At 34.8% G+C, this 25112-nt stretch overlaps 2 protein-coding genes across 2 annotated transcripts; one reads left to right on the top strand and one right to left on the bottom strand.

Annotated features, from left to right (window-relative positions):
- Nucleotides 1–12119: 12119 nt before the first annotated feature.
- On the top strand, nucleotides 12120–13287 carry LOC145951967 (uncharacterized). The gene is made up of 3 exons (XM_083064176.1): nucleotides 12120–12708; nucleotides 12767–12828; nucleotides 12925–13287. The coding sequence occupies exons 1-3, from the start codon at nucleotides 12120–12122 to the stop codon at nucleotides 13285–13287; spliced, it is 1014 nt and encodes a 337-aa protein (XP_082920302.1).
- Nucleotides 13288–17286: 3999 nt separating this feature from the next.
- On the bottom strand, nucleotides 17287–23083 carry LOC109812312 (abscisic acid 8'-hydroxylase CYP707A1). Its single transcript, XM_020376248.3, has 9 exons — nucleotides 22745–23083; nucleotides 21668–21989; nucleotides 21332–21481; nucleotides 19541–19789; nucleotides 19324–19410; nucleotides 18904–18982; nucleotides 18610–18716; nucleotides 18327–18445; nucleotides 17287–17672 (listed from the first exon to the last, which is right to left on the bottom strand). The coding sequence occupies exons 1-9, from the start codon at nucleotides 22945–22947 to the stop codon at nucleotides 17573–17575; spliced, it is 1416 nt and encodes a 471-aa protein (XP_020231837.1). The 5' UTR covers nucleotides 22948–23083; the 3' UTR covers nucleotides 17287–17572.
- Between the last annotated feature and the right edge of the window lie 2029 nt (nucleotides 23084–25112).

Here is a 25112-nt window from a genome sequence, read left to right as displayed (position 1 = left end):
AAAGCTTGTTGACAATCCTCATCCCAAGATTCAGAATGATTCTTGCGCAACAGCCTGAATATTGGTTTGCACGTGTCAGTCAACTGTGCGATGAACCTTGCGACATAGTTCACCCTGCCGAGGAATCCTCTTATCTCTTTCTCGGTTTTAGGAGGAGGCATTTCCATTATTGCCTTCACTTTATCGGGGTCCACCTCTATGCCTTTTTTACTGACAATGAACCCGAGAAGCTTACCCGACCGAACTCCGAAAGTACACTTAGCCGGATTTAGCTTAAGCTGATACTTGCGAAGCCGGTTGAATAATTTTCTCAAATATTGGATATGGTCCATTTCGTCCTTCGACTTTGTGATCATGTCGTCCACGTATACTTCGATTTCTTTGTGGATCATGTCGTGGAATAACATCACCATCGCTCGTTGGTAGGTGGCACCCGCATTTTTGAGTCCAAAAGGCATCACCCTGTAGCAGAAAGTGCCCCAGGGTGTAATGAAGGAAGTTTTCTCGCGGTCTTCCTCATTCATCTTGATTTGGTTGTACCCAGAGTACCCATCCATAAAGGAATAGAGTGTGTTCGTGGCTGTATGATCCACCAGTGTATCGATGTGAGGTAAGGGAAAATCGTCCTTTGGACTGGCACGATTCAGATCCCTGTAGTCAACACAAACTCTAACCTTTCCATTCTTTTTAATGACTGGCACGATGTTAGCCAGCCATTCGGGATACTGAGATACAACCAAGAATCCCGCATCTAATTGCTTTTCTACCTCCTCCTTGATCTTTAAAGACCATTCGGGCTTGATTCGTCAGAGCTTTTGTTTGACGGGTCGAAACCCTTCTTTCAACGGTAACTTGTGCTCGACGATGTTAGAGTCCAAACCGGGCATATCATGATACGACCATGCAAATACGTCCTTATATTCCCTTAACAATTGGATCAATTGCGCCCTTATTTCATCACTGATATGGGTCCCAATGTTGACCTTTTTTATCTCTTGGCCCTGCCCCAAATTCACGGTCTCCAATTTATCTTGGTACGGTTGGAGTAGACGAGCTTCTTGGTCTAGCAGTCTTTGCAGATCCGGAGAGATGGTCTCCTCATCACTGTCCAACTCAACCCATTCATCCTCAACTTTCGGATCCCAGTCGGAGCGAACAATCACAGACATAATTGTTTTATCGGTTCTGTTTTTGGTTTAGAATTATTAATGTTAATGAGAGAAAGAGAGAAAAGAATAAATGAGAGAATGATGTGTGAAAAATGCCTCTTTATTGATATGTATGAAAAACTGTACAAGAAAAACCCTTATTTACATGAAAAAGATCTCATGATCTCGGGTACTGATCATGAGTCCCAAAAAGAAAAGAAAAATGTGGAGGGGCCCTATCGTGGCTTGCTCTTCTCTCTACTCCTGCTTCGGCAGAGGATTCTTGCTCACGTCGGGCGCTGTCGAATCAAAAGTGATCCACCCGGCATCAATAAGGTCTTGGACCTTATATTTGAGAGCTCTACAGTTCTCCGTTGAATGCCCCGGTGCCCCCGAATGGTATAGACATTTGTCTTGCGGATTGTACCAATCGGGGTAAGGTGGATCAATTTTCCTTGGTGGAATGTAAGCTAGAAGATGAGCTTGCACTAGCTTCGGTAGGAGGTCGCTATATGTGGTCGGAAGTTTATCAAACTTCTTCACAGGGTTGTACTGCGACTTTCCCGACTTCGAAGCTAAGGAAGATGAAAAAATAGTTACGGCGTTGACTCCTCCTTCTTTCTTCTTCCCATAGGTCTTCTTAGCTTCAAATGATTGGGAAGGCCCAACTAGCTTCCCACTTTTTAGCCCTTGTTCCACTCTTTCTCCAATGGTGATGATGTCCGAGAAGAGCGTTGTCGTGTTCCCTATCATCTTGTCATAATAGGGACCGGTCAACGAGTTTATAAATAGGGACATCGTCTCCTTATCCGACAGCGGGGGCTCTATTTGTGCTGCCAATTCCCTCCATCGTTGGGCGTACGCCTTAAAGGATTCATCATTTTTCTTACTCAAGGCTTGAAGATCGGACCTATCGGGTGTTAGGTCGATGTTATACTTGTAGCGCTTGAGAAATGCGTCAGCCAACTGTTTCCATGTACGCACCTGATTCCCATCCAGCTGCATATACCAGTTGAGTGCGATGTCAGCTAAGCTCTCTTGGAAACAATGGATTAAGAGCTTTTCATTAGTGGCATATGCAGCCATCTTTCGACAATACATGGTGAGATGACTTTTGGGGCAAGTCGATCCCACATATTTTGGGAAATCGGGCACTTTGAATTTGGGAAGGAATTGGATGTCCCTTACTAAGCACATGTCGGCGGCATCCTTGATATCAAAATCATGCCCCTCCATAGCCCTCAGCCGGTCCTCGAGAGCGTGAAATTGTTCCTTTGAAATCTCGGGCTCCCTAACTGTAACCCCCGCCCCAAGGGGTACAACTTGCGGAGGCTCATGCTCTTGCTCCTCCTCATGATGGGACTCATGGTCACTGTGTTGAGTCCCATGCATATTTTGATGACGCATGAGTTCCATCATTTGCGCCATTTGCTCCTTGAGTTGTGAGAGCTCGGTTGTAAGCTTCCTATTTTGTTCCTCCAACGCGTCCATTTTCTTGAGTTTCTGCGCGCGCGTGAGGACAGAGAGATGACCAGCCACTTTCTAAAATGAATGCTTAATCTAATTAGTTTATTTATGGAATGAATACACTCTTGACATGAGCTTGATAACCTTCCATCTTTAAGGCGCTGCCTTTTTAAGACGGAGGTTTACCACCCTCCTTGACTTATGATCTCTCCCCAACGGAGAATCTCAATAGTCATGGGTCTCTTTCACTCATGTCAAGGGGTATTGGTGAGCCTAAAGTGAATGGTTATGAGGATGCATGATGTCTTATTGGTAATGATGCACATGCTCCTCACTTTTATTATATTTTCACACATGGTCTTTCCTCTCATGTCATGACATTTTTCATGCATGGGGTTATTCTTAGACCTTATTACGATGTTTATTATTAATGCACAAACAATGTCACATAGACCTATACACAAACAATTCACTCATCCACGAACAGTCACGAGCGAATCACGAGGTAGGGGTATCCTGCAGAAAAGTGCATATTCAAGGAGGTTCTAACTGTTCTCACCGGTCCAAGGCCCCCAAGGTGCCCCCATTATAGGGACCCAATTCCTCTCGTCGTAAGTCGATGGAAAGCTCCAACGCACTGTCGGACTCGAGTTCATGGTTTTCACCTTGAGTGATGCTTTCCGACAACGGTCTACGGGCACCTATAGACCCATTCGACAACCGGCCGTACTAACATCCACTCCCTATGGCTTTCCACTCATGCCCCCGGGTATAGAGGGAACTGTTGTGTGCAAAGGTTTGTGTGCAGTTTATATTTCAAACAATTGCGAAAATTTAAACACGCAACAGTTATTAAAGCCAGCTAGATAAAACATGTTATCATACAAGTGAGGGGTAATGAAGTAATTTTAAACTATTATTTTAGAAACAATCCATCACTAAATGGGACTGACTCTCGAGGCTTCCCCAGTGGAGTCGCCATCTGTCGCCACCCGCCGAAACGGACATTGGCATTCGCGACGATAGTTGGACTCTTTTTAAGTTTTGAAAAATGATGGATTGTTAGAACGACTTATTCTCAAACTGAGACCTCATCGAACTAACAATTTTGTTTAAATGACTCTCACCAATCCATGTTAATCCCAAGCGGGACCCTCCATGGATTAGTGGTTTTCGCAAAAAGAAGGGGTTCTTGGAGTCGCCACCAATGTTTTACTCAAAACATTGGAAAAAGATATAAGGCAATTGATTTTCGCAAATCAACTTCGGCCATTACAACCAGAGTTGGGTAAGGGAGTCGGTTACGTGTGAGGAAGGTGTTAGCACCCCACAACGCCCCTTTCGGGTTCCCTATGACAGATTATTTCATAAATAATAGCGTAAAGTTACTACATTACCCCCATTTATTAGAAACGATTATGAGTAAAATATTTACATGATGAAAACTCTAAACATGCAATGCAACAATCAAAAAGCAATAAAAGCGGTAAAAGAAGGGATTTGGAAAGAAACCTTCGAAGCGGGCTTTTATATATTCAAAACGAAGTTTAGGAGGCTTTTTGGCGCTCCTTCCCACTACACGTCCGCTCGCTCCTTTCCCTAAAGATAATTTTTACTATGGAAATCAAAGAGATTTCCCTTCGACTTGTTCGAGTCTCAAGCTAATGGCTCATGACTCAAGAACTTCGTCGGATTGGCTCTCGGAGAGACTTCTAGGGCAGAGAATAGCTCAAAAACCCAAGAATACTCAGCACGAGGGTCCAGAAGTGTGGAAAAAGTGTGGAATGACGTGCAAATGACGTCCTATTTATAGGATTGAGGCGCAATACGGCCTGGGAGGTCAATACGGCCCGTACTGGGTTTTTGAACTACAGTACGGCCGTATTGAATTTGGTACGGCCGTACTGAAGTTCAAAAACTTCAGTACGGCTGTATTGAGTTCACTACGGCCGTATTGCAGTTCAAATGGCTCAGTACGGCCGTACTGAACCTCTGGGAGGGTGTATTGAGCTCCAATCCTCGCACACCCTTATTCTAAGCTACTATAAGACTTCTAGACCTACAAAGAATCATCCTAGGGTCTTCCAGGAGTCCTTCCGGCTGACTTTCCTTCGGTCTTCGAGAGTCTTTGAGTCTTATTTCCGACCCGGACAATTTTAGGGGTCTACAGTGATTATAATGATGGTGGTGGTGGTGGTTGTGGTGGCAACAACAATAATGACAATGGTGATAGTGATGGTAGCAATGTGATGAAGGTGGAATTGGTAGTGGTGGTGATGGGAGTTGTAACAACGGGGATGAGAAAAACAATGATAGAGAAAACTATGATGACGGTGGTATATGATAACTTTATTTTTAATTATTCTTACCAAGAATAAGATTTCCTTCGATCTTTTTGCTCGTCAAAATCCTTGTCTTTAATATTTTGATGTAAGTAGGAACTCGTCTTTCTTCCAAGCTTCTCCAAGCAAGGTTGAGTATCTGCAAAAAGAACTCCAAAAATCAAGATAGTTTTCTGAGTATAGTAATCTAATGTATATATGCATACCTCACACCTTATTTATTTTTCTCTCCTTTCTTATCTATCGTATTTGTCTTCCACGTGGCTATGTTATTTGTTTGTCTTCATACCTTGGTATTTTGTGGAGAAAAGAGACACACCATAAGGGATTTTGAATAGTATCAATCAAAAATTCAACACTTTTTAAAGCAATGAAGTAGTAATGTGATTGCAAAAGTGCAGACAAAGAGATAAGTAAGAAGGACACACAATGGTTTTATACTAGCTCGTCTCAACCAACGAGACTACATCTAGTTTTTTATCAACGTGATCAAGTTCAAATATCTTTACAAAAATACAAGTATTATTTCACAAGCCACTTTTGGCTTAACTTAAGTATTCTTTGACTTGCCTCTTCAAGCAACTATCAAAGTATTCTTTTAAGAGCTAATCACCTATACACTGCCAGTGTAAAGTTTTTTTACACTGGCAACCAATTATATCCTTTAATTGTGCCATGTCACTGTTAAAAGTAAATGTGTTTACAGTGACATGGCACAATTAAAGAATAGAATTGGTTGCCAGTATAAAAAAACTTTACATTGGTAGTGTATAGGTGATTAACTCTTCTTTTAATACAAAGCCTCTCCAGGCTTCAAACAACTAAGTATTCTTTTACAGTCAAGTCTCTTTAGACTCAAAGCAATATCACTAAGTTAAAATTAGGTAAGCTAACAATGTTGCTTCATCGTACTATTAAGACGTGATACAACCTATTAAGTACAATGATTTTTACAGAAAGAATAAATGTATATTTTACAATCAAATTTGTATTATCTCTGCTTTTTGAAAATTCAAACTTCTTTATATAAGTGTTTCATGAAGATATTTGTTGCAAATCCTTGAGCATCTCTCACAAGTTTGCTTCGTTTGTCTTCATTTTTGATCCTTATAGAGCAAAGTGTCCATCGGTTCATTAAATGCATTTCACCAAATTGTCACTTCTTATCTAATCAAGAAAGCTACTTATCACCTTTTAGGTACCAAAAGAGTGAAACCATGCATGTGTCAATCCAAAATAGGTTTTCTAGTAGTTTTTCGTACGTTAGAAGATATGTTTGTCTTTTTTCTAATGAAAAACATGTTTTTAGTTCCTTTAGTAAATTTTGAGTATCAATGAAGATTTTTTTAATTCAATCTGTTAAGAAATCAAGTGAACAAAGATGATTTTGTCATCAGACATCATAAATGATATACTTTAAGAGGTTTTTATCTTACAAATGAAGTGTTTCGATTGTGAGACTTAATGTCATGATAACCTATCATCTTATATCAAATTCGTCTTAAGAAGTGATATGAAAACTTTTCTCCAGAAAAACGTCTATGTTTGTTACATTAAAACTTAAGACCCGAAGGATCTAAGTGTTAGAAAAGATGACTTAATCAAGAGGGGGTGAATTGGTTGTTTAAAATTTTTTTACTCAGTTTTCTTGATTTTGAAAAACTTTTCTAAAATTTTCTTAATAAGTATATTTATCTATAGTTATATATAGGATATCAAGTCCATATTCAATGCAAATCCAAATTCACTCAATTTTATGCAATTTTTATGCTTCATACCACATAACCTCAAGCAGAAAATAAGAATAACAAGAATGTAAATACAAGTAAAGGGATAGAGAAAAGAGCATAACCAATTTATACTAGTTTAGCCACATCTTCTTATGACCTACATCCAATCCTCAAACTCAATTGAAATTTCTCACTAATCTTTAATATCATAAGTTTTAAAATTACAATACCACATGCAATATACTTATACATTATTAAAGAAACTACTTCTTACACCCCAATAAATATTTACTTGTAGTACCCTATTATAAGATTTCCCTTTCTTAAGAAACCTATTTAAGAAAACAAATCACAAAAGTTAAGGAATGAATTCACCTGATGTATAGAACAAATCAAAATAGGTGAATCAACCAAAGTAGCTTATCCTATCTTATGGAGGACCATCCTTGAAGGCCATAGGAATTTTGATAAGGTCTATGGTTAAGAGGCTAGAAGAAGTTACTAGAAAGGATATGTTTCTTAGACATGTGCTTATCATAAGTATAAAGTATGTGTTTCCTTCCTAGTTGCTTAGTTTCCTATTGTATATACTTTGTATAGTTTGTTTTCTATTCCTTTTGTAAGTAGTAGTTAATTGTATAGGTTTTTTTTACCCGTGTATTTAGGGTGTATGCATTTCTTGTTGTAGGTTATGCCTTCAGAATTTAGAGACATGTTCCTTATTGAATTGTATTCCTTTTGACATTGTATTCATGGTCACCATTTTTAGTTTTCTTGAATTTTAGTAGTTGGAGTAGAAATAGTCATTCTAGTGGTGTGGCAATAACCATTCTAGATGGTGTGAAAATAGTAAAGGTGTAAAACTAGCCAAAAGTGATATTAGGCTTGTTTTTCTTCTCTTGACCCAAGGAATTAATTTGGCTTGGTTTAACCTTCATTTGGTTAACCAAAGCAAACCAGTTCCTAGGTTTTTGGTTCGGCCAAGACAAGTTAAAGGCTACCTTGGCCGCCCCTTTTGGCTTCCTCCTACCTTGGAACTACTTCTCCAACCACCTAGAGACAAGAGAACACTTGGCACTTGCTCATTGGATCTTCTAGATCTAGATGTCTCCTATATGTCTCAAACATGTCTCTGAGAGCTTGTTTATGATTCGAGGACCTAAATCTAAGTGTCTCATTTCTCCTATATGTCTAGCTTCTTCTCCAAGCTACCTAAGCTCTATATATAGGTGTTTGGAACCATTTGTAGTTAGTTTTTGAGCATTATTGAAGTTTGGCCAAGAATTATCTCTTGGTTTCTCTCTCTCAGAGGCTTAATTCACTCTTTGATTTGCTTCCAATTCTCTTATCGTCTTCCTAAGGATGTGGTGAGACTTGAAGTGATTTATCTTCTTCATTGAAATGACACCACTTGAAGAGAGTTTTTCACCTTTGAAGATGAATCACGAGTTCTTTACCTTTAAAGGTGAATCATGAGTTATTCATTATCATTAGAGATCTTATTGAAGCTTAAGAAGTGTCAAGAAGCCAAAGGTCTAGAAAGAAGCTTGAAGGAGAAGCTACATCAATCAAGTTTTTCCTTGAGGTTACCTTCACTATCACTTCATGAACATAATGATCAATTCAAATCTTGAAATCTTTCTTGAGGTTTCCATAAAGGTTACTAAACCTCTTATTGCAAAGAAAAACATTTTTCAAAGAGTGGTTTTGAAAAAGATATCACAAAGATTCAAGTTTCTCTATTTTAAGTGTGAAAATGATATATATAAGTTTTCTAACAAAAATAATAATCAATTATTTTGTTCTTAGCAGATATGAAAATCAACAAAGAACATATTAATTGATTATTTTGAGCAATAATCAATTATTACAACAACAGCTCCTCAAGTTACTGAAAAACAAAGCAAATATTCAATTATTACTTAAGATAATTAATTATTTTAAGTAAAAACTTAATATCTCAATTTTTCATACCATTTTTCTTTATAAATTAATTTTAAAACTTATTTTCATCATCAATCATTATCTAGATAGGGATATAAGGCTAAATTATTTACCAAGCACACAAGAAACAAAGCTCTGAACACACAAACAAAATACAATTCGCACTCTTTTTTTTCCAAGAGACTCAAAACAAAAAAAAGATACAAGTTACACTTCTTTCATTCAACAAGCTTATATTTGTATTCATCAAAACTAGCAACATCATGTCTTCATCTTGAGCTTAATCAACACTGAGATCATCTTTTGATCTAACTATGTATTCTTTATTAGTTTTACTATGTCTAAGAATAAGCTAAGGTATTTTAATCAAGGTTATTCTACCCAACCTTGTAGCCTTTATTAGTTGGTTAAGTCCTCTCGCTCCTACTAACTAGGACCAAGGATCAAATCCAACTTCTCTTGTTCTTTATATCCTTCCAAGTGTAGTGGCGTTGAGGATGGGTAGACAATTCGTAATTCCATTAAAAATCCTCAAAAAGAGTGGTAGTTGGTTCTTGCCTTACATGGGATTGAGCCTTACTCTAATCTAAACTTTTATGTTATGAAAAAAAATAATCAATGTTTAGAAACAGAAAATTGTCAAAGTAGATGAAAGAGTCAAGGTGAATCTATTCATCTTCTCTAATCCTATTAAAAGCAAGCTTTTATCTCATTAATATAAAATATTTATTATTTTTTGTTTAAAAATTATTAATTGAATAAGGTATTTTAGAGAAAATAAATAATTAATAAAATTAACATTTTATAAAAATACTAGTAAAAAAGTGAAGAAAAAAAATCTTACACACAGGACAAAACTATATATGTTTTTTAACTTGTGTGTAAAAAGGTAAAAGACTCGAAGCTTTGAAATGAAGAAATATCTCCTAACCTACCGATCTACTTACCTACTTACGTAAACTAAACTTGAATTAATATCAATTATTCATCAAAATTAAAAAAAATTGGGTTAAATATGTTTTTATCCTCAAAAAATTGGTTCTATTCGGTTTTAGTCTCTCAAAAATAATTTCTTTTATTTTAGTCTTCCAAATTTATATAATACTAATTTTTAATTTAATTTTTTTAAATACTGTTAACTTTTGTTGTTAAAATGGACTACCTCATCAACCAAATCACTATTAATTTTACTGATATGTAATTTTTTAATTTAAAATATCAATTATTTTAAGGTTAAGTTAAGTTTTAAGGTAAAAACTAATTTTATACCTAAATATTTTTTCTATTCACTCTTAAATGCAAGTACGAAGGTTCAAGTAATTACTTTTTTACTTAAACAAATAGTCTCTCATCAAACTCTAATAAAATCTCCTCACAAACTCAAAGCAAGGTTTTTTTTCTCTACTGCCATCACTATGTCTAAACATTTAGTTTCACGCCTTCACCAACATCCCTCTAAATTCTAAATTTCCAATTTCTGGTGGCACCCTTCTATCCTTAGTGGATCTTGAAATCCTAACATGTGAATTACTGTAAACAATGCTCATTTTTCTCCCTCCCCAAACTTCAAGGTGTTGCCTTTAAGAAATGGTAGCCCCTTGGCTTCCTGTATTAAGGGTGAAAGCAAAATAGAGCATTTATGGAACCTCAATACTTGGATCTGAGTAAATAGTTAAATTTTTAAGTGTAAAAGTAATTTTTACCCTAAAATATACCTTAATCCTAAAATAATTAAATTTTAAATTAAAATACTTTCATGTCAATAAATTTAATAGTGATTTGAATGCTAAGGTGGCTTATTTTAACATCAAAAGTTAATAGTACTTAAAAAAGGATTAAAAATAGGTATTATATAAATTTGGAGGACTAAAAAAAAAGTTTTGAGGGACTAAAACTAAATAGAATCAATTTTTGAAGGATAAAAACATTTTAACCCAAATTTAAATAATTGTTGGGTCTAATCAAATGTTATGAAATTAATTATATTAATTAGATTAACTAAAAACAAAATTTCTTACAATAGTGATATTTATATTAAAATTAATGTAGCATTTAATGTTATTAATTACTCCTTCTGTGTTAAAAATTCATGTTTTTAATAGACAGGTTGAGGTCCCCCATTATTTGGAGAGTGGTCCTTATAAATCATACTAAAGTTAGAAGAGAAATATAGTCCCCATCAAAAAAATATATATCAAAGCATCGCCTGCAGAGACAGGAAGAGGGGTTTATAGGGCTACCAATTTGCAAATGAAAGAAGAACAAAAGTATTCCTTTCTGTTGTTGAGCTTTAATTTTCCAACCGAGACTCAGAAACTAATCTCTCTAGTGTACTGAAATGTATTTAAGACGGCGTCTTGATTATGCTCGAATTCAAATGAGTACGACGTATAAGGCGTTGATCAATGAGGAAACACGGGTGTTGGTGAATGACTTATGCTTTTCGGTGCGTATCGTGGAGGAACATGGAGGACAATTTATGATAAAAGAATGGGCTAGTGATGATAGCACCTCAGAGGATGTCTCCGTTGATCAATCACTTGATTTGGAGGATTTGGAAAATTATTCCTCTGATGAGGATAGAGGGGTGGAGGAGGGGCAACTGGAGACAATGAATAAAGAACGAAGGAGTGGTGAGGCCTTATCGGGGATTGGCAATGGCGATAGTGGTGGGAATTGTGTTGAGGGGGTAGAACAAACGGTGGAACAAAAGGTGGAAGGGGCAACAGAATCCACTATGGTAGTTGCTAAAATTGCAGATTTGGTAATGGAAGGTTTTAAAGCAATTGAAGGGGTTGTTAACGAAGTCTCTAAGAATATTCAAAATGGGGCAGAGGGGAATATGCATAATGGTATGGTGAGCCCTATGAGGGAGGTAAGCGATGATCACTTTGTGACTTTGGATGATGGTGATGGTCTGATTAGCAAAGGGAGTAGGGTGTGTAGTAAAAGAAAGGAGTGTTTAGTAAAGGGGGTGGTGTGACGGGTGATGAGGGAGGGGTGCGAACAAAGGTGGAAATGGAGGTTCCAAATGTGGTGACTACTGATGGTGTTGATCCAGATGAAGTGGAGAGGTGTATTGAGCCTAGGGAGGGGGTGGTGTCAATAAACTCCCTTCAAGCCAAAAGTGATGAGCCTATTATTAGAAATAATATGAGAAGTGTACTAAAAAAAGCTAGAATGAAAAAGCAGAATAAAGGAGCTTCCCAAGATTCGGTGTCAATGTTGGAAGATTTTGTGTCTGCAGTGACTGTTGTACATGGTGGGACATCAACAGTGGTCCCGTCGATTGAGACTAAAGGTGTGAATTCAGGTGCAGAGTTAGAACGGTGTTGTGATGAAGCCATGGCTGATCATATTCTCTCTATCTGCAAGAGTATTGGAATGGAGGTGCGTGGGAATGAAGATGAGGTGCGACAGAAACTTATTTCATTAGAGTTGAGGGATCGTATGGTGGCGATTGGTAATAGGGGTTCCTCGGATATACAATGAGAATTGGTACATTCAATTGTCGTGGACTAGGGGGTGATGTGAAAAGGCGTCGTATATCTGAGCTTATTCGATCTGAGGAGCTAGATTTTATTGCGATACAGAAGTCTAAATTGGAGAGGTGTGATCGTGCTTTTTGTGCTCACTTTTGGGGATCTACAGAGTTTGAGTGGTTTGCTTCCCCTTCTCAAGGTAGGAGTGGCGGTCTACTTTCTATTTGGAACTCCAACCGAGGTAAATTGGTGTTTACATTTTCTGGTTCTGGTCTCCATGGTGTTTGCTTGAGATGGGGTGTGAATGCGAATAAGTGTGTGGTGGTGAATGTCTATTCTCCTTGTCAGTTGGTGGATAAGCGGCGGTTGTGGGAAGAGATAATCATGTCTAAGCGTGGTTTTGGGAGTTGTTTATGGTGTATAGTTGGGGATTTCAACACGGTGAGAAGACAAGATGAGAGAAATGGGGTGATTGGTGAATACGGTGTACGAGATATGGAGGAATTCAATTCGTTTATAAGAGATATGGAGTTGATTGATATACCACTAGTTGGAAAGCGATTTACTTGGTTTAAAAGTTATGGTTCTATGATGAGTACGTAGGTTGGATAGGGTGTTGGTCTCAGAAAGTTGGAGTGCTCACTGGGGCGCAGGATATGTGGAGGTGATCCCACGTGATGTATTTGATCATTGTCCATTGATTTTGAACCACAAGGTACTAAATTGGGGTCCGAAACCATTTCGCTTTAATAATTGTTGGCTTTCACATAGTGGTATTGAGGGTGTGGTGAGGTCTACATGGGAGAAATAGGTCCAAGGTACATGGGCCGCCCAGAGATTAAGAGGAAAGCTCTTGAATGTTAAAAATACTCTAAATAAGTGGAACGTCGACGTGTTTGGTAATGTGGATACCAAGATTAAAAGTCTGACCAAGGAATTAAAGGAGCTGGATGCGAAGAATGAGGATTACTTTCTTGCAGAATCAGAAAGGATTAGGCAAAAGGAGCTAGTGGATGGTATTTGGTGTGCTCGGAGGAACAAACTAAGCTTGTTATCTCAAAAGGCGCGAGTTTGTTGGGGTAAATATGGTGATTTAAATTCCAAATACTTTCATGCTTGTATCAGGGGAAGGCAGCGACGTAACCAGATTATTGCTTTGAAGATAGGTGAGTGAATGGTAGAGGAGGTTTATGAGATGAAAGAGGTTGTGAGGTCATATTTTGAGGAGCATTTCAAAGCTAGAAGTTGGCTTAGACCACGATTGTCACTTGTTGGTTTTCCTGTGTTGTCTAATGCACAAAATGCAAGGTTGGTTGGTGACTTTACTGAGGAGGAAGTGTGTTGTTTGATTAGGGAGAGTGATGGCGACAAAAGCCTAGGACCTGATGGGTTTAATTTTGCTTTCTTGAAGAGATTTTGGCCTCTTATCAAGGTGGATGTGATGGATTTGCTTGCTGAGTTTCATACTAACTTAAAGGTTCCAAAGGCTCTTTTGTCTTATTTTGTGGCTTTGGTCCCCAAGGTTCCCTGCCCTCAAGGTATGACTGATTTTCGTCCTATTTCGTTGCTTGGGTGCTTGTATAAAATTATTTCTAAGGTATTGGCGAATAGATTGCGTGGTATTCTTCCATCAATTATCTCAGAGAACCAGTCTGCTTTTATTCCTGGTAGACATATGTTGGATAGTGTTCTAGTTGCGGCCGAGGCTATTGATTATGCTCAGAAATATAAGAAGCCGATTTTTGTTATGAAGATTGATTATGAAAAGGCATATGACTCTGTGGAGTGGGATTACTTGTTGTTCATGCTCCGAGGGTGTGGTTTTGATGAGAGATGGGTCCGGTGGATGGAAGGTTGTGTATGTGGGGGTAGTCCATCAACCCTTGTGAATGGGAGTCCCACGGCGGAAGTAGCTATTGGTAGGGGATCAAAGCAGGGAGATCCATTAGCACCATCTTTGTTCCTAATTGCTGTAGAAGGTCTCAGATTGTTAATGACCAGGGCCTTAGATATGAATCTATTTACGGGATTACACTTGGGTGGTGAAAGTTCACCAATTTCTTTTTTGCAGTTCGCTGATGATACTTTGATAATTGGAGAAGCTACTATGCAGAATTTGTGGTGCTTAAAGGCCATATTGCGTTGTTTTGAGTTAATTTCAGGTATGAAAATTAACTTTCACAAGAGTTGCGTGGTTGGCATTCACTCAGGGGTAGATTTTATTGATTTGGCAGCTTCTTTTTTGCATTGTAAGGTGGGTCAACTACTGTTTAAGCATTTGGGCTTACCTCTTGGTGCAAACCCTAGGAAGTTGGCTACTTGGAGACCAATACTTGATGGCTTACGTAAGCGTCTATCCTCTTGGAAGCATAGGAATTTGTCCATTAGGGGGAGGGTGACCTTAATTAATTCAGTTTTGAATGCAATGCCCATCCATTTTCTGTCATTTTTTAAAGCACCGAACTCGGTGATTAAGGAAATTGTGGCCATCCAACGTGATTTCTTGTGAAGAGGTGTCAAGGATGGCTCAAAGATTCCTTGGGTAAAATGGGAAACAGTGTGTAAGTCAAAGGATGAGGGTGGACTAGGAATCAAGGATATCAAATTGTTCAATTGGGCACTACTGGGGAAATGGGTGTGGAGGTGTTTGTTATCTCCAGGTATGATGTGGGCTAAGGTTCTTCATGGTAGGTATGGGCGCATTGAGTCCTTTTCTAAGTGCTCAAATGTGGATAGGAGGGCTTCTTGGTGGTGGAAGCAAGGACGGAGCCAAGGGGGGACCTACGGGTGCCACGGCCCCCCCAACAATTTTAATTTTTTTTTATATACATATATATTACTATATGGCACCCCCTATTTTTAATATAAACTCATATGTATAATTAAATGAATAACCCAAATTTATTTTTTTATTCAACTTTTGGACTTCTGGTACGGCCTGCTATGTGGTATCACTTTGGAATTTTTTTTTTTTTAAAAAAATGTAGCGCCTCATTTGATCATTCCAATTCTCGGCCCCCCAGTATTGAAATCCTGGCTCCGTCCCTGGGTGGAAGGATATAGTTTGGGTGCTATAACAAGGAAATTTTTGGTTGGATGAAAAGATTGAACGTTGTATTGGAGATGGCACTACGACCCGATTTTGGGAGGATAAGTGGATAGATGGTTTGCGCTTGTTGGATGTCTTTTCTCGTTTGTACTCCTTTGCCTTTGATCCGTTGTCAATGGTGGGGCATAATGGAACTTGGGAGGGATCTAGGTGGGTGTGGCAGGTTAATTGGAGAAGAGAACTTTTTGTCCATGAAGTAAGGAGTGTGAATACCTTGTTGGAAATGCTTCAGTGTCTGCAAATTTTCTCTTCTAAGCAAGATCATTGGAGATGAATTTGTGATAAGGATGGTGTATTCTCAGTGAAAAGTGCGTACCTTTGGCTGCAGCGCTCGCTGGGTGGAGAACTTAGATATTCCTCAGATTTTCACCTAGTCATAAAAAGTCTTTGGAAATGCAAGGCTCCTGTCAAGTGCTTGGTGTTCTGTTGGCAGGTGTTCATGAATGCATTCCCATGCAAATCATTGTTACAAGTTTGTAGTGTGGAGTTGGATAACAATTTATGCTCTCTTTGCTCTCTGTTTATCGAAGACCCTCTTCATCTCTTTCTAATGTGTCCAATGGCTTTTAATATTTGGTTAGCTGTTGCTAATTGGTTGGAGGTTGCGGTGGTCCTTCCAAATTCTTTAACTTCTCTCTACCTATATTGGACGAATCTTGATATATATAAAAAACGCTCTCAGTGTTTTCAAGTGGTTTGGGTGTCTGTAATCTGGTCACTATGGCTTCATCGGAATGTTATAATCTTTCAGCAAGGTGTTATGGATTACAAGGAAGTGTTGGACAGCATTAAACTGCGTTCATGGAAGTGGATTACTAGTTCTGTCCCCGATTGTTCTTTTAGTTACATTGGTTGGTATTATAATCCGGGTTTGTGTATCTCATAATTTTTGTTTTGGTTTTGAACTCTATTGTAACGGGTTGGAGTACTCCTTGTACTCCCAATAATTTAAATCTTGTTTGCTTATAAAAAATAAAAAAAATGTATTTAAGAGATTGACTTTTCGTGATATATGTTATTTCATACTTGGCCAAGAAATGAAACTCTCAACTAAATACTACGTCTTTTAAGGGACATGAATATCAAGCAATCATATCACACTAGATGGTAACTATTAGTATATATACTTCTCTTGTTGCATTATTTTTCGTTCGCACTAAGGATATTCTCTCATCTATAATTAAGATGGATTTCTTTTTGAGATATTGAGATCATTGAAGTGAATTTGATTTCTCACAACAAAATATTTTTTTGCATGTCTGAACAAAATATCAAATTCATGTCAACATATTTAAAGAACTCAATTATCTATTAACTATATTGAATCTTGTTAATCTCCTTTCTCATATATTATTATGTAAAAAAAAATTTAAATATAATTTTAGTCTTTAAAATATTCTTATTTATTGCTTTCGGTTCCTAAAAATATTTTGCTTAACTTTTGATTTTTATAATTTCCGTTTTTTAATCTCTACTGCAATTTTTTTTATTGTTTTGGATGCCGTGTCAAATATGATGAGACTTAAATTCTCTTTAAATTAATAGTATCAAACTATTTAATATATTATCCAAATCAAAAGTGACGGTAAAACTAAAAAATTAATATCTTACTGGAATCAAAAGTTGAACAAAAATTTTAGAGACTAAAATATTACCGGAATCAAAAGTTAAACAAAAATTTTAGAGATTAAATTAAAAAAAAAAAGCAGGTACATTTTATTAAAAACATATTTTTAAAAAAAATAATAACAACAACATTATCAACCACATTAAGGATGAACACGCTGGAAGGTTGAATTGAAGCTAGAGTCAGATTATGTTACATGTTGGTTACTTGTCCCGTAGTGAGAACACATACAATGCACACACTACTCTTAACCATGAGTCACTCATGTGTCATCAAGGTATGCTAGTGTCCTTTGTACTCCACTACTCTTAACCATTTCTTTCTCAAACAGGTTGCGAATTTGCTTCACTATTGCTTTCAATTTTGATTTAAATCACACACGCACAACTTAAATAAATGTAACGCAAGCATGGAGGAAGAGAGGAAAATTCCTTGACTGAAAAAGATAATCTAAACTCACGCTTGAATAGAAAAATAAAGCACCACCCCGTGTAGAGGAGTTTCCCTTCTTTCTTTGTGGGGTGGAAAAGGATTAAGGATAGAGGAGCAAGTAATGAAGTGCCCCCACCAAGGAAAAATATAAAAATAAAATAAAATAAAATTACAGAATCAAAATAGAAAAAGAAAAAGATAAAAGTTTTTTTTTTTTTTTGGTGACATTGGAAAGTGGATTGCTTCTCAGCTACGTTGATACCATGCATTTCTTCTTCCCATGTTGCTTTTCTAGTTGGTAGATTCTCTCCAACATCTAGCTGGGAGTCCATTCAGTGGCAAGGGGAATGGGCCATACTGAATCCCACACTTGGATCCTACCACTTCCCACCTGTGCACAAAGCCTTTCAGTAATATAATCACATGACATATGTACTACCATCATCACAATCCTTTCTATTCACCTAATTTTTCTACCTTTTTCAAACTTTCTTCAAGTTATATTGATGCTTTTAGGCTGTCTCCTTGGTGTTACTAACATACTCATTGTCCTTTGTTCTCAATTTTCGGTATAATTGATTTTGAGCCATTGAAGGCAATCAGGACGCGTGTCCAAAATAATTTTAGGCTCGGTGCATGTTTGGTTCTACTTTAAGTACGATTTGATCCAAATCTAATCAGAAAAGTAACACCGCTTGTTTGATCATGCGATAAAGACGTAATTTTTCATGTCTAAACCAAAGTTATTTGATTTAATTAGGTTGTGAAAATATATTTTTAAACACCCAAATTATAGTGTTTGAGTATTTTTAATATGTATTCAAACATATTTTAGTCGAAAATTTTATATTAGAATGTATGTGAAGAGATGTGAAATTGATTTTTTTTTTCTTTCTTGATGAGCCCTTAGACATTATATTTCTTTAAACCACACACTTAGAATGTCCTATTAGATATTTTTAAGCTGTCTCCTTGGTGTTAATAAATAATCCATTTATTCCTCTTTTTTTTTTCTTTTATTAATTAAATAATTAAATTGTAGTACCTAAACTTGGTGACCAAATGATGGATCATAATCAGTGTCTCCAACTTAGCAAGCTCATTGCCGGGGCAGGCATGTACTCCACTACCAAATGGCATGAAAGTATTGGGCTTTGGTGCGACCTATATGACAAACAACAAAAGTAAAGAATTATTCTTCTGTTTGGAAATGATGAAATGTCTTTTGCCGTACATAGTAATAAGATTCATTAGAGAGGGAATTAGCCTTATCCATGCATTATGATTACATTTTTTTTTTCACCCTTAGAGTGTTCAATCTTGCATACCTCAAACCTTGAAGGGTTGAATTTTTGAGGCTCTGGAAAAAATTCTGGATTGCGATGAATGTTTCTGAACAGAGGCATCGCTTTCCACCCTTTTGGTATTAGGAACCCTGTTTCAAATTCTTGTGTGAGTCATTAATTCAGATGAGACCATAAATTATAAAACGAATATTATTTTGCAGTTAGTATAGTTTTTAGCACCAGAGATCACAATACTTGTCACTTTGGATGGTGCAAGAAATAGTTTCATATCGAATAATGTTAAGTCCTGCAAAACATAGTAAACATTCCTCTTACCCTTGTACTCCACATCAGCTATTGCTTCTCTGAAAGGGAATGATATAATGCTTGCCATTCTCAAGCTCTCTAACACAACCTGACCAAGTCCACAGTTTCCCATTATTAGCCACTTGCAACAAACTCACATAGTCAGATCTTGGTCTTTGCTTAAACCACTACAATCAGTTAAGACTTGTAACATTTGTTCATTTACTTTTTATTTTGTTGAACCAATTAAAATCAATTTATGCACCTCCGTTTCTTAAACAAGTCAAGTGAAAGAACTTTTATAAAAAGTTATCTTCTTATTTTTTACTTTTATAATCGCTTACAGAGAAGTTTATCTAACAGATAACGTATATTACACTGATGCAAATCCTAGAAAAGCCTGAAATGTTTAGCTAGGTGTGACATTGAAACATTTCATTAACGGTGTACCTTGTGAGTAATTCGCATGTTCCTGGTCTGATCCCAACTCAGTGGTAGGTTACCTTCATTAGACTTGTGAATTGCCTTCTGCTCAGCCTACAAAGTGAGCATTACCACAAATTATAGTCATTGTTACTCACATAAACATCTTAACACTTTTTTTTTTCTCACAATAAAAGATAAGTTCAAGTTAAACTTCTCTTTTCTTAATGGATCCTATTCACACCTTTACAGACTCCAGAAGTTTCGGTTCATCATGCAGGTACTTGATAACCCATGTCATGCCACTAGCTGTGGTATCTTGAGCAGCGAAAAGCACCCCAATAATGTTATCTGCAATTTGGTCATTAGATAACACTTCTCCCCCTTCTCCTTTCCAATTCAGTAAGCAGCTCAAGAGATCTCTTTCAACCAACTTCTTCTCCTTCCTCTCACAAATTATGTCACTTATAATCTTCCCAAGTCTCTTTCTAGCCTATAAAGAATATACACACGTGTGTTAACAGGTTTTCATACTTTCATTCAACCCAAAAAAAATAAGAGAAGCATTAAAAAATTCTTTTTTATTTTTCCACAAACAGTATCTAATACTAAATGCGGACACTTCTAACAAAACCTCAAATCTTAACTCACCATGTCGTGAGATTTTGACCCTTTCTGCTAAATCCAACCCCGTTGGTCGAAGAATGTAGCTTGCTTAAATATAATCTTATAAATGATTTTGAGATTTCTTTTCATCGAAATTAAAAGTTTTCTTTTTTGATAAAAAAATTTTCAAACAACTATTCTAAACTTATATCTAAATAGACGTTTTGTTTTTTTTTTTTTATAAAGATAGGAAAAATTACAAAGATGACCACAATGAGGATTGAACCTAGGTCCTCATGCTTCTAACTACCCCAATCCCTCCCCACCCAACCACTAGGCTAACCTTAGTGGTCACAAATAAACATTTTGTTAAGCACAATCAGAGTCAGTATTATTATTTTGAGTCTCAAGCAAAACAATAAATTAAGTCTTGTTAAATATAAGTATTATAATATAAAAATATAATTCATAAAAAATAGACATGTAATTTTATTAAGAAAAGTATACATCTTATTTATTATATCAAGTGTTTAATATAGTTTTAGATGGTACATGTATAGTTATAGTATATAGTGTACTTTTTTCTCTCTTTATTTTTCTTTCTTTTTTTTTTTAATTTTTGGCTTAAATGCATTTTCTTTTATTTCTCTAGTATTATAATGTAAGATTTTAGCTCATTTAAATTTAGTATTGAGCAATTTTAGTCTCTAATTTTAGTTAAACGATTTTAGCTCATTTAGTATTGCAATTTGTATAATTTTAGTCTTTCAAATATCATAATTATACCATTTTTAAACTATTTAAGTTACATATATATTATAATTTGCATTCATGTATTAAATGATAAATTTGCTAATAAATATAACTGAAGTAAGTAAAAATTTGTATAATTATTATACTTAAAAAATTAAAATTACGTAACTAAAAATTAAAAGATTAAAATCACACAATTGTTATAATTAAGAGGACCAGAAACATATTTAAACCTAATTTTTTAAAATAATTTCTTCAAGTATTAATTACAAATTTCATTAAGTACAATTTTCTTTTTATTTTATTTTTTTTGGAAATATCAAACTAAAAGAGTGAATATAATACATTATTGAGTGCAGATTTATATATATATATATATAGTGTCATTATATAATACGAAACTGAAAATATAGTTCTAATAATTAAAAACCAAAAAAAAAAGTTATTTTTCATAAATAAATAAAAATAGAATGAAAGTTAAAACATAAATGTGCAATTTTATTTTGTAAAAATATTTAAGAATAAAATATGAATTCAAGGTGTTAAAATGCTTACAAATATAAAACTAAAAAAAATATGGTAGACTAAAAAAATTGGGTCCCTCTCAAACATAAACCCTGGTAACAACACTTCTCAACTACTAGGATGGACTCCGAGGATAATTAATATTACTTACCAACAATGCCTTTTTATATTGAGTTCCTGGGATGCACGTTGGGAAGGAATTGTAACCTGCGTCCACAATCCGGTAATTCTTCTTTAGCTCTTCCCTCAAACGTGGCTCTAGATGGCCAAAAGTTGTAAGAATTCCAACTTCAAAAGAAAACTGCAAGCAAGCATTCAAGGGTGGACCATGGACCACATAAATTATTACACATTCATTGCATTACACACTTGATCAAATATACATAAACAAATGCCAGTTATGCTAGACTCACGAGTGCTTGAATATAATAATGGACCCAATGATTGGTCTAATGTCAATGAATTAACATAAATACTATGTACATACTCTTTTCATTTCCTTAAACGTGTTAATGAGTTGGCCGTCACCCCAAGATTTCATGGCAGATAAGGCTAAGGCTTCAATGTGAGGCACCAAGTTGCGAAGTGCCTCAAGGGACAGTGACCTCTGAACAAGCTTCCTCAAACGCGTGTGGTATTCTCCTTGGTGGAAAAACAGGGCAAAAGGACCGATCAAACGCTCCTTGCTTTTGGGGTATGTTGGTTTGAACAAGTGAGCTTGAGTCACTAACACAAAGCGTGCAGCCTCGGGGCTGGTCAGCATCACACAGGGACAACCCAGGATGTTGGTCTTAAATATCTCACCATACCTGGAATCAAACATGAAATTATGTTTGGTTGGTTAGTTACTTTCACAACTTCATTCATGTAATAAGATTTAGGAAGAGCTAATATATCATATTTCCTTGATGGAACCAAACCCAGTACTAAATAGTTTACAACTACTCTTAACCAAGTGAAAGCTAAACCCTTCATAGAGTTAATATTTTCTTTTTATTTGTAAAATGATAGATAGGAGATCACACTTCCATGATTATTCGACCCGGAGCCAATAGTATGATGAGAATTTTCATATCAAATATTATTTGTCCACTTAGTGATTAATCAAAGTTCATCAATTTTTAATTTGACACGGGACTTTACTTGCCAAACTAAAGGCCAGCAGAGATTCATTAGAAGAATTTTATCTATAGTGCCAATGAATCCTTTTAGGTAAGTATGTCCATTAAAGTAAGATTTTATAGTTGCAAGGAATGTCAAACTCGTATCATGGAGAACACAAGTTCAAACTCGATCATGTACCATTTGTATTAACTTACGATGACAAAAATAAACTTTCAAAAAATATTATAAACTTGTACATAAATTCAAAATAAAATTTTGAAGAAGCTAGCTAAAAGAAACTTATAAAAATTAGCTTATATACAAGTTAATTTTAATTATAAATAAATTTATTATTTTTCTTTTGTATTTTATAAGTGTTTCAAAAGAAAATTTATCAAAATAAACGGTATATATACAAATTCAATATAACATGAGTGTTGGGAATAGCATAGAGAGCAACCTTTTGTGTTTGGTGGAAAAGTAGACATTTGGGTCTTGGGAGTAGAGTTGGAGAGTTTCTCCTATGTAAGGCCATCCCATTGAACCTGGAGGGAGCTGTGCTCTTGTCTGGTTTTGAGGTCTTCTTCTTTTTGGTTTTGGAAAGAACATAAATGAAAATATAGTAAGCAAAGAGAGAATGATGGAAGCGAAAATTCCATCCATTGGTATTACTAGACTCTTCTTTGGAAAGTCAGAAGGTTAGCCTTTTCTTAAAACCAAAAATAATAATAATAAAAATGAAAATAAAAATAAAAATAAGTTGCAGAATATTTTGAGCTCTGCTAACTTGAAATCATCATGGGAGGAGAAGCAACCTTATATAGAGTAATAGAATCTTGGTTGGTGGCATCCAGCTAAGGAACCGGATATGGGAATTCTTAAGATCTCCGAGGCTCCACTTCACTACATTTTGGATGGGCTTCTATTTCCATCAACCTTGGGCCCCATCTATGAACTTCGTGGGCCCAACTCTGTCGTTGACTGAAACAAAAAAAAAAAAAAAAAAACTCATTTGAAACTTCTCTGTGCCTTGCCCTTGTTCCATCAAAAGCTTCTACGTTTATGTAATTTATGACTGTTTAATCAATTTAAATTATAGGATAAATAGTGACTTATTTTTATCAATTTGTAATTTTAATCTCTATTTTAAAATAAAAGTATTTAATTTTTTATTTTTAAAAATATAAATTTTTAATCTTATTGATAATTTAATGTATGTTAATTAAGTAATTATTAAATTTTAACGTACGATTATTTAAATGATTTTATATTTAATGATGTAATATTTAAAAATAAAAATTAAAAAATGACATAAAAATATCCTATTTTTTTATATTTTAATGAAGAATTGATATTTATTTTATTAATAAATTATATTTATTTATTTTTTAAAATATTTTTATACTAAATGTCAAATATTAGAGTTTATAATTTAATTATTAATAAATTGAACTTGTCAGAAGAATCAAAATTTTATATATTTTAAAGATGAAATAAAAAAAAGTGTATATATATATATATATGTATAAATAAATAAATAAACTGTTCATCCATTTGAAAATAATTACCTACTCTTTTCTTTTTGTGAAGACACAGGGTGTCTTTTTCTTTGTTAATACTAATAAAACTGTTTATTGCTATAATGTATTTTATTATTAATTGTTAATATTTCTTTGGTTCAATGTTAATTGATAATATTAATTCTCAATATATTTATACTAATAACAATTTTTTTAGTAAATTAAAAGTTATACAATCAGTCAATAGTTTAATTCCAAATCATTATCATATGAGATTATTATTTTTTTTAGGCTATATTTTATTTTATTTTTATCAATATGCAATTTTGATCTTCTATTTTAAAATAGATACTAACTTCTCAAATTTTAAAAATACGAAATTTTGATCTTCTCATCAAATTAATATTTACTAATCGTTTAGTTTTAACATTTACTCATACTTAAATGATATGACATTTAGTAAAATGATATTTAAAAATTGAAAAAATAGTGAAAAAAATACAAATATTTTTTATACTAATAAAATAAATATCAATAATTTATAAAAATAGATATAAAAGAATATTTATTTTGTGTTATTTTTAAATTTTTATTACTGTATATTATATCATTAAATATTATATTACTTAAGTGGTGATAGATTATTAGATAATGTTAAAATTTAATTATCAATAAATATTAAATTAATAAAATAATCAAAATATTATATTTTATAAAATAAAAAGATTAAATATTTTAAAACAAAGAAATCAAAATTACAAATAAAAAATAGAAGAATAAAGTGGAATTTAATTTTTTTTTTAACCGTGGGAGTTAAGGCTAATAAGTCAGAAATAGTTGGAATTGGACTAATTCACCATCCTTATCCGCTACCTAATGACTTCTGCTTTTCAAATGGATCGAAGTCTCTAGCAAATGGCAAGGAAAATCAACCTCATCGCTATAATTAAATCAAACAACTATTAGGATAGATACAATAGTGAAATGTTAGAATAATATATATGGAGTTTTAAATTTAAATTCTATTATTATTATTATTGTAATTTTTATGAATAATAAAATAATAAAATCAAACTTAAAAGTAAATTGGGTAGTTATAGTGGACGCATTTAATGGAATATCGATGAAAGAAAAAGAGGGGGAAAACAGAAAAAAGAAAGAAAGAAAGAGTATACATGCTTAGCCTATACGGTGATAGAGATCTGTTAAATTAATGCGAAGTTATTAGGCCTCATTTTAAGAAAATAAAATGGTGCGTGTTACACAATGTTAACATACAATATAGAAAGACCTTCCATATTTTTTCAA

This window comes from Cajanus cajan, chromosome 9, assembly GCF_000230855.2.
Source record: "Cajanus cajan strain Asha chromosome 9, NIPB_CcT2T_4, whole genome shotgun sequence".
Classification (NCBI taxonomy): domain Eukaryota; kingdom Viridiplantae; phylum Streptophyta; class Magnoliopsida; order Fabales; family Fabaceae; genus Cajanus; species Cajanus cajan.
This window is presented reverse-complemented; position numbering and strand designations above follow the sequence as displayed.

Bases quoted from the DNA above. Each gene is read 5' to 3' on its own strand.
- LOC109812312 (XM_020376248.3), bottom strand. From the start codon at position 22,947: ATGGATGGAATTTTCGCTTCCATCATTCTCTCTTTGCTTACTATATTT. The intron at 21,482-21,667 runs GTATGTACATAG...GCTTGCTTGCAG, and splicing joins CGTTTAAGGAAATGAAAAGA to TTTTCTTTTGAAGTTGGAAT. The intron at 18,717-18,903 runs GTAAGAGGAATG...AATTTGAAACAG, and splicing joins AGCTGATGTGGAGTACAAGG to GGTTCCTAATACCAAAAGGG.
- LOC145951967 (XM_083064176.1), top strand. From the start codon at position 12,120: ATGAGAATTGGTACATTCAATTGTCGTGGACTAGGGGGTGATGTGAAA. The intron at 12,709-12,766 runs GTACGTAGGTTG...ACTGGGGCGCAG, and splicing joins AAGTTATGGTTCTATGATGA to GATATGTGGAGGTGATCCCA. The intron at 12,829-12,924 runs GTACTAAATTGG...TGGGAGAAATAG, and splicing joins CATTGATTTTGAACCACAAG to GTCCAAGGTACATGGGCCGC.